The sequence below is a fragment of the Acyrthosiphon pisum genome, chromosome A1 (genome assembly GCF_005508785.2).
Source record: "Acyrthosiphon pisum isolate AL4f chromosome A1, pea_aphid_22Mar2018_4r6ur, whole genome shotgun sequence".
In the NCBI taxonomy this organism is placed as follows: domain Eukaryota; kingdom Metazoa; phylum Arthropoda; class Insecta; order Hemiptera; family Aphididae; genus Acyrthosiphon; species Acyrthosiphon pisum.
The window spans coordinates 2085614-2095433 of NC_042494.1; the positions used below are offsets into that span (position 1 = coordinate 2085614).

General features: G+C 29.5%; 1 protein-coding gene across 1 annotated transcript in view; it reads left to right on the forward strand.

The window, feature by feature from the left end:
* Positions 1 to 9797, forward strand: part of LOC100159980 — a 13982-nt gene extending 4185 nt beyond the window's left edge. Inside the window, exons 2-16 of the mRNA XM_029487471.1 lie at positions 203 to 268; positions 335 to 559; positions 860 to 1083; positions 2965 to 3178; positions 3326 to 3421; positions 4033 to 4149; positions 4272 to 4412; positions 4816 to 4953; positions 5026 to 5162; positions 6831 to 7020; positions 7138 to 7208; positions 7338 to 7575; positions 9088 to 9206; positions 9320 to 9515; positions 9604 to 9797. Coding sequence (XP_029343331.1) covers positions 203 to 268; positions 335 to 559; positions 860 to 1083; positions 2965 to 3178; positions 3326 to 3421; positions 4033 to 4149; positions 4272 to 4412; positions 4816 to 4953; positions 5026 to 5162; positions 6831 to 7020; positions 7138 to 7208; positions 7338 to 7575; positions 9088 to 9206; positions 9320 to 9515; positions 9604 to 9797 — 2366 coding nt within the window. The remainder of the gene's footprint in view (positions 1 to 202; positions 269 to 334; positions 560 to 859; positions 1084 to 2964; positions 3179 to 3325; positions 3422 to 4032; positions 4150 to 4271; positions 4413 to 4815; positions 4954 to 5025; positions 5163 to 6830; positions 7021 to 7137; positions 7209 to 7337; positions 7576 to 9087; positions 9207 to 9319; positions 9516 to 9603) is intronic.
* Positions 9798 to 9820: the final 23 nt, after the last annotated feature.

A 9820-nucleotide genomic window follows, 5' to 3' on the forward strand; every position in this document is an offset into this window, starting at 1 on the left:
TACAACCTCTATAATTATAGTTGTATTTGATTATAAGGGTACCAACCTAATAAATATTTATATAAATTAATACATTACTGTAGTTCCCTGTGCTGACTTTAATTTGGTGTTACATTTTTTGATTTATTCCCATTACATTATATTGAATGTTTATTGAATGTTTGCAAAGAATTCATTTATATTTTTGAAATTTTTTTCTCAGATAACTATGACATCACAACAATTTATAAAACAACGTCAGTATATAATTTCGGAGAAGGAAGCAATCGTAAATATTTAATAACAAACGTAATTTTAATTTTTAACAGTTTAACATGGAATTTACTCTTTTCAGGAAAACCTCCCAATGTAACCAAGTGTTTCAGGTGCTATGATGCAAAAATTCATTTGAGAACTAATGCTATTGGTATGCCAATTGAGTTTAATGGATTAATTCTGAGTTCCGATAAGAAAAGTTTAGAATTCATAGTAGACAGAAAGTATAAAACCACCATTTCCACGCGAAACCAAATTGAGTATAACATCAAAGAATGGACCATCTCGAAATTATCTATGGCTGGTACGTAAATTACTATATTGAATTTTATGTTCAAATTTTGATAAATTTATGAAAATTTTAGTAGATATAAGGTGATAAAATCTGTTCTAAAATATATAAGTATACATTAGGTACATAACATAATATTATATATGATATTATAGTGAAACAATAAATAATATAGTTTATTTAAATAAACTTATAAAAAATGTCATTAAAATCTTTTCAAAAACGTTCAGTCAGTATTTATTTTTATATTCATAAAACAAGTTTAGGTTTTTAAATTTTGACATATAGGTATTCAATTCCTTATTGTTACAGATCCAGCTGGAATTTTGAAAAACAATCCCGATTATGAATTATTATTGTGGAATGCTAAAAGCAATGCAGAATCGTTCAAAATTAAATGGAAGCAAAGGAATTTAATGAAAATGTGTATATCTGTATCATATTTACTAGAAGATGAGTCTAAATGTAATTTTTCAATAAACTTAACTGATGAAAATAGTCCTCGAGTTATATATTCTACTAATATAAAGGAATCGGTAACTTGGTTTTATACACGTATTTAAATATATATTACAACCTATATAATATTAATGTATTATATTCCATTTAAAAGTACCAAGTCACTTCTCATACATTTTAATACAGAAGAACCAATGGCGTATTTACGGGGTGGATATGGGGGATAGATCCCCCCCCCAAGACCTTTTTTTTTGTAAAATTAAGTTTACTTATTTTCTGTATTTCTCAATATGATACTACTTTTAAGTTTTAAGTAGGTACCTATATCTGTTTTCTAAATGTTCTAGCCGTGGTAATTTGTCCGCTTTGATATAGGTACTATACGCCACTAGTCGTTCGTGGCATAAATATCGGAAAATAAAAACATATATCTTTATGGTGGTATGGTATACTATTTTTTTGAATTCTCTGCGAATTATTTTTCATGCATGAGTATAAACCCGATAAATAGTCGGTAAATAAAACAAAATTACCATGAAGACTGTAGATTTACCATAGGGCATGGGTTTATTTTTAGTGACTGAAAACATTGTATTCACCTCTGGGTTACATGCTTTAGATGTTTGTCATAAAGAGGTTTATCCAAATATTCATGAACTCTTGAAAATATTTTGTACTTTGCCTGTATCAACTGCTATACACCTGAACGATGTTTTTCAAGTTTTTATTAAGTATTAAGTCTTACCTAATAAATAGTATGACAGAAGTAAATATTTTATCAATTTTCCTATCTAATATTGAATAATAGCTATAAATTAAATAGTAATTATTATAACCGACTTAGACACTTAGGGCCCGTTTTACAATCATAGTTTAAATTTTACCAGTCGAATTCCGCGGTTTAACATTAGTTTAACTATTGTAATACGGACCCTTATAAGAGGACACTACACCCACGTGTGTTGTTTCTGTCTTACACACGCACGACATAGAGAATTGTCGTTCACTATTCTCAAAAGTGAGCTGTTAGTTTTGATACTAGAGTGAATCAACCTATTATCAAACTTTTAGGTAGAGTGGGCGATTTTTCGATATTTTCATTTTCGAGAAAAATAAGGGTATGTGAAATATCGAAAATTAAAAATGCTCATATCTCGCTTGAAAATTAAAAAATCGTCCACGCTAAGACCCAGATAATGTTCTTAACTAAAAGTTTGATAATAGGTCATTTCACCCTATCGCCATCAAAAACAACAGCACACTATTGAGAATAGTGAACGACAATTTGGTATGTCGTGCTTATGTAAGACGGAGACAACACATACGGGTGTAGCGTCCTCTTAATGTGTTGGCTTTATTTGCATGTCACCGGTCAATACAATAATCATACCAGATAAGCTTATCGATGAACTGAGCATCCAAAAAAATAGAAAACAGGATTTTATATTATAACTATTTTTTTTTGTTTATTGTATTAAACACGGGATTGTCGTTAGTATGAATTTATAATAAATGCTATTAGGTACTATACAATTTGTGTTGATTCTTATTTCACCTTGATCCACACTAAACTCAATAAGTTAGAAGATTTTAAAAATGTATATTATATTCGTATTTATTGAGTGTACCTATTATTATATATTTCATCCCCCCCCCTATCAAAATTCCTAAATACGCCACTGAGAAGAACAAAAACATTATTTCATTTTACGTTTTTTGTAGTAGGTAGGTACACCTATATTATGAACATAAAATTCCTTAGGTTTTGGGGCGTTTGTATTTTATTAATCCAATACAATTTCACGGAAAAACATGAAAATTAAATATACCATCTTTTAAATGTATAGTAAAAAACTATATTTTGAAAAAAAAATCCAATAGGAATAAAACGTTTATGTTATATCATGCTAAGCATGTACAAAAAAGGGTTGATTTTATATAAACTTTATATTTTACAGAAAGTACTAAAAACGGTATTGTTTAAAAGTGTTGATTGGTTATATGAAAACAAAACATACACTTTGTACTTTAATCTCGAAAAGAAATCATCAATAATACGAAAGTACACGTACGACGAATATTATGAAATTGATAGATGGAGTGATGATATAATATACGAAGAAGGTTGTAAAATTGGAATCAAACGAATAGCTCAGTGTACAGACGAGTATGGTAATAAGCATTCATAGTTAATTTATATATGGGTAATTCGGTATTATAAAATTTTTTTTCAAACTTCAATTAAATTAAATTTTGTTTAAATACACTTCCAATGTATACATTTTCATTTTATGATGATAATAATATTATGTTGTGTAGAAAATGAAGAAATATTGACAGTAACTGCAGAAGAATTACGAAGTACACGATATTATAAAGGAACATTGTTTACCTTCAATGTTTATCCGTTTGATGGTAAGGAATGACGCACATTCAAATCTATTTTAAAATTTTAAATATTCTGTCAATTATGCTATGAATAATTGTTGGGAAGCGGTAACATAAAAATGTTTATAAATATAAATTACAATTTCATGACGACGAACGGGACACTCTAGGGTGAAATGCATTTTTATTTTTTACAAGCCTTGAACACAGTTGTCTCCGTAATGAAGGTCACCACACACTACAGCGGTGGCGGTACATTTTGTCTTGGCGGTAAAATTGTGCCCAGCTTAATTTCGCCGTAACCGCTACCACTGCAGTGTGCGGGGAATGAAAATTCTCGAAAATTCTCCATCCCCCGCGTGTGATTACATGAACTACATTTGTATAGGTTAAAACCAGGGATTAAAAACGTTTTTTTTTTTTTGGTTTTCGTTTTATTAATTGTCTTCGTTTTTTGTTTTTTCGGTTTAATAACGTTTTTTAAAAACGTTTTCCATCCCTGGTTAAAACTTAAGACAAATAAATACAAGGGGTGTGTATAATAAACAATAAATAATGGTTAATTTTTACCACGGCCGAATCAATTGTGTTACCATTCTACCTTTATTACACTTGTGCTAATATATCGGAAATTGTAGTCAATACGCAGCAGATGGAATCTATATCGCAACCTTCAGTGTGCGCTAACGGAGGATTTCCAAACAAAAACGGTTGTACGTGTCCTCCCGGTTTCAAAGGCAATACATGCGAACACGGTAAGTAATTTGAAAATGTCACTAAAATGTTCATAAATTTGAAATCAAAAGTGCTTTGGTGTTTAAATAAAAAAATAAAAATAGTGCGACATGATAACATTAAAAATTAATATATTCATCAGGTTGCGGACCGAACAAGTTTGGCGTCGACTGCACCGGAATATGTTCAATGCGTCAAACACAATGTCGGCAGATGATGTTTTGTACCAAAGGTTTTGGGTGCAACTGTCCGGCGGGATATAGAGGAGGCGATTGTACCACAGGTACCTTTTAGTGACCAACCTACTTATTACTTACTGTAGTGCGCTAAAAATAATTTATTATACAGATTCAGATACAAGTTACTAGGAAGTTGGATTTACATGCATTTGCCTACAATTTATATACGTACATGAATACATTTTTTTTTGAATAACATATCATCATATATTTTAGAGTCTTAAGACATTTTATTTTCGGTTTGAACTGCATTTTTAGGAAAATGAAAGTGTTCAATGACTAAATATACATTATTGGTTTTGATGTACGTTAAATATTTAATATTGCATATTCAAGCATTTTTTATTATTAAGTGTACAATGCACATAGATCGAGGCTTTATTAATAAAATATACATTTTTTTTTTGAGGCTATTTACGTCTTGATTAATGAATCTTTTACGTGCAGAATGTGCGAGTGGTACGTACGGCGTAAATTGCAACCAACTATGTTCAGAGCGATGTAATTCAACATCATGTGACGCTTACACCGGTGCTTGCAACACAGGATGTGCGTCTAGCTACATAGCACCGGATTGTAAAGAAAGTAAAACTATAAAGATTAAATCTCTACAGAGTGTTCGGAACAAAATTAAGATAATGTATAATTCGATTGCAGAGTATCCGTGGCTCAAATCTCCACCACAGCTTGAGTCGTCGGATTTGAAGTCACTAAAATTGAAAATTGATTTTAATTCAGAAAACATACAAGGCAGTAGAAATGTTAACTCTGTCTACTACCAAATCATATTTAAGGTAAATATTATAAAACATGGGTATTAGGTACATTCAACAATATATATATATATATCAAGGAAATACAATGATAAACATAATAAGCACCTAATAAGTAATAATATTTTAAAAACGAATAATTATTTACCCATTAAAAAAAACAAAATACGGTCTTGAATTAGACTTTTTTTTATTAATTTTATTGAAAGATGTTCCTAGCCTAGACTATCTATATCTATGGATATACGTATTATGTACAGATTTGGGTTTCGACTATTTTCACATGATAAAATAATATTGGTGTTTATACAATAAGAAGATAATAATAGTAATTATATGTAAATTATGTATAGTTCAGAATAAAGTAATAAAAACAATAGTAATATAATTAATGTCAGCTAACATAATATGTTGGACTTTTATCTAAGTACGAACAGCGCCGGATTGAGAGTTTTCGGCCCACCGAGATTTTAAATTTCTATCTTTACTGCTCTAGCGTGTATTATCGCGATTGACAATTCTTGAGGATTAAATAACCAATACACTATACATCAGTATTATACAGCTGACGCATCTATTGTTTTAACCGTGTATTTGGATCTATATTTTACTATATCACTATCTAAAAATACTAGACTACTTTTGTCCAAAAATAATAACGGCCCAAATTTTACGCGGCCCACCGAGATTTTCTCGGTAGCTCGCCGGTTCAATCCGGGCCTGAGTACGAATAGTTAACTAAAAAGGTCGTGAGGTCGGCCATGTTTTAGTCGGCGTGGAGGTAGTTCTGCGTGTAAGTTGTAGTACATTGAACTTGGTAAATTAAATTAGACTAAAATGTTTCCAAACACTATTGTTTATTACAGTGATGGAAACTGGTTTTATGAAAACCGGTTAAAACCGGTTAATGAACGGTTTTGGCGATTTATCTTATCCGTACACAGCGGGAGCAATAAAATAAGAGAGCGGTTATAAAGTCTGAGAGTTAAACCGATGATTATTTGAACGGAAACCAAAACCAAAACCGTTTTTTTGCTTAGTGGTAAACCGGTTTTTGAAACAATTAATGATACTTATGTTATTCAATATTTAGAAATATCTGAAATATTCGAACATAAAAGGAGCGTTGATATTCTGTGAATGTAATGGTTAGACTGTAAAATTCTCTGTATAATTATTTTAATCCCACTTATATTTCATTAGGTACTTATAGGTGTATAATATACTATACCAGGGATGGCAAACCTTTTGAACACTGCGTGCCCAAAATTACCTTTTTTTTCTTTTTAGAGCGTGCCATGAAAAAAATTATATGACAAATTGACAGACGTATTTGTATTGAATAGTGTTTACTGAGGTAGGTTTATTACTCTCAATAAACGTACGTAAATAACATACTAAACGCAATACCATATAGATAATATATAGGTATTATTATTTTATCTATAGATAAAATTGAATAATCGTTAATGACCGATAAAAGCCGTATGCTCAAAATACCTATTTTACCTATTACTTATATTCTATAATCTATAATCTATAATATTATATATTGTATACTATATATATATAGTAAAAATTTTCGTGTGCCCAAAAATCTTTTCGCGTGCCATCTCGGGCACGCGTGCCACGGATTTACCCTGCTATATACCTAGTACCTATATTGTATATATATATATTTTCCATTAGACCACGTCAAATGAATCGGAATTCAAACAATTGGAACTAAAAGAAATCAGAGAACAAAACTCCGTTATAGAAATCATAGACAATCTCAAACCAGGAATATCATACTCCTTTGGTGTGATGCTAGTTGCAGAAGACGGAAATTCCAACAAAGAGGATATACAAATAGTGAATTACACAACCAAGTGCCTATGTATACATAATACTCAATAAATTAAATATAACTAAAACTAACAATGACATTTTAAAACAAAATATTATGATAGTACCTACAATCAATTACATAGGTACATTTTTCTTTGAATTATAGTGTCAAGAAACATAAATTATGACGTAAGCTTATTGAGTGGTATAGACTACATCAATGTTACTTGGAACAAGGTAAACAACTAAAATAAAATTGCATATTATACAGTGTTTCTGCATGTTACTTATTGTTATTTTATCTTTCAGTTGAGTTTGAAACAATATTTTATGTTATTATCTTTGTTATTACCTGTAATCTTGTAGCTTAATGATCAAAACGAAGAAGACTGCTATATAACAGGTTACTTGTTGAAACTTATGATGGTGAACACACCTCTACAGCAACAAGGTTTTTCAGAAGAAGTAATATCCAATGATAATCATGGATATGTATTTGAAAATCTACTATATGGTGAAAAATACGCAGTTCAAGTAACAGCAATATCGGCTACGGGTCACGCTAAAGCATCTGAAATATCATATATTTACACTGAGCCGTATGGTATGTAATACAACATTTGAGGCAACATAATTTAAAATTCTGAGTGGATGTTTTTTTTATTTTGAATCTGTAATCACCTTTTGGAGCAGTGAAAATGCTTCGATTTTGTACTTCAGTATCTTTTCTGATAGGGGGGTGTCAAAAGTAAAAAATGTCCAGCAGTTTTCAAAATTATCACAAAAAAAAGCGGGTAAGTGCAGGATGTCGCAGTGAAAATGCTTTGATTTTCTACTTCAGCATCTATTCTGGTAGAAAAGTTAATCTAGTTAGACTATTTAGAGCTTTGGGGATGTCAAATGTAAAATATTCCTAGCAGTTTTCAAAGTTGTCGCAAAGGAAAAACTGAGGCGATCTAACTAACCTCACCTAATCTAATGCATTTACATTTAATACAATGTTCCTCAATAAGGCAAAACAGCATTATAATAGCAGTTAAGAAATATTAAAGATCCACAGGCATTCGTCGCTGTTTTTATATTTAAGTATATAAAATTCAAATATGTGCAAATTATATTGTAGTTAAGAATTTATAAAATTTTCAATATTTATATCTTAAGATCGAATATTTAAAACAACAATGCCTATAGTTCATACTGATAAAAAATTAAAAACAATAAATATATATACGGTATTATTGTTACCTATTAATATTTAAGTTTAAATTTGGACGGGATTAGATATTTAAACGGAGATCAACGATTTTAGTTATTTTGTTGTAATTAAAAATATTATTCGTGGATATACTTGGAACTTTTAATGTATATTATATTAATATGTTATTATATTTTACAACGCTTGGCATTAACGAGTCAAAAGTTAAAATTAAGTTAAAATGTTAAGTTAATTAACTCGTTACTTTTTTTTCAAAAGTATCTAAATTAAGTTAATTTTCGTCCGAAGAATAATACAAATTTTTGAATGGGGTTTTTACTTTGATCATTGATGTATCAATTTAAATTTTCCCAGTAATTTTCTCGAGCGTAAAAAAAAACTATCTAATAAACTATAATATTATGTTTCTGGAATTTTTTTATTTTTACAAATTAGCAAATTTTAACTTTACACTGAGTTAATGAATAAAATACTTTTAACTCAACATAACTTTATTATTTTAAAATAACTTAACTTAACAAGTTAAAAAAAATCGTTAACATGCCCAGCCTTGATATTTTATACACACTATGCCATTTTCGGAGGCAATTGTTTCGATGAAAATTAATTTAACCTACTGTAGTACTAATGACTAGGTAATACTTAATAGCAAGAAAATTACTTTAATCACTATAATATCATAAAATTATTATACCTAGTTATATAAGAGGCTGACAGACTGTCTTTTCTCAAAATCGATTTTAATATGCAATTATTTTATATCTTTGAATTCAAATTTAACCCATCCATTACAACGACTTCTCTTGACACCTAGTACCGTTTTTTTTTTATTTAACTATTATACCTAAACCTGTATTTAACTAACGCAAAAAAACATTAATTTGCAAACTCATTTGGTAGGATTTGTGCAAATAAGAAACATAAAAGCCAAACTAAACCAAAGTTCATCACTCATAATAACGTGGGATGTTGACGAAAAATACGCAAATACGCCGTTACATTATAACATTAAATACAAGGTATGATAATCATATTATGTTATATGTAATTATTTAATAACGTAAAGGTAGGCAGGCAATACGTTTACACTGTTAATTACTATATTAAAAAGTATTTTCAATCCTGTGCATAGATCAATAGGTATTTTAGTTGTTCAAACGAGATCATAGCAAATATATGGACATCGATATTAGTTTACAATCAGACGCGAATCGAAATCTGGGATTTGATACCAAACACACAGTATGTTATAAAAGTTGAACCCACAATTAAAGGATATACTTACAACGACAATACTAATATTATTTTCGTAAAAACGCCTATCTCTAGTTAGTAGTTTTCGTAAACTTTAGTATTGAATAATGAATATATTCAAAATTATTTATAATACCTGATAAATTCATCATATTATTATAGATCCAAAATTAATACCTATAATGACCAATGACGAAAATGGTTCGTACATAACCAATCAAAGCGCATACTTCAATTGGACGATAAACAAGACCGAGTGTTCTAAACTAAATGGTTTATTTCAAGGATACCAGGTCATACTTAAAGTTAGCATAATTATAGCTTTTCAATACCAACACCTATATATATACATTTAAAATTTTGTGATTATTTTTGTTCC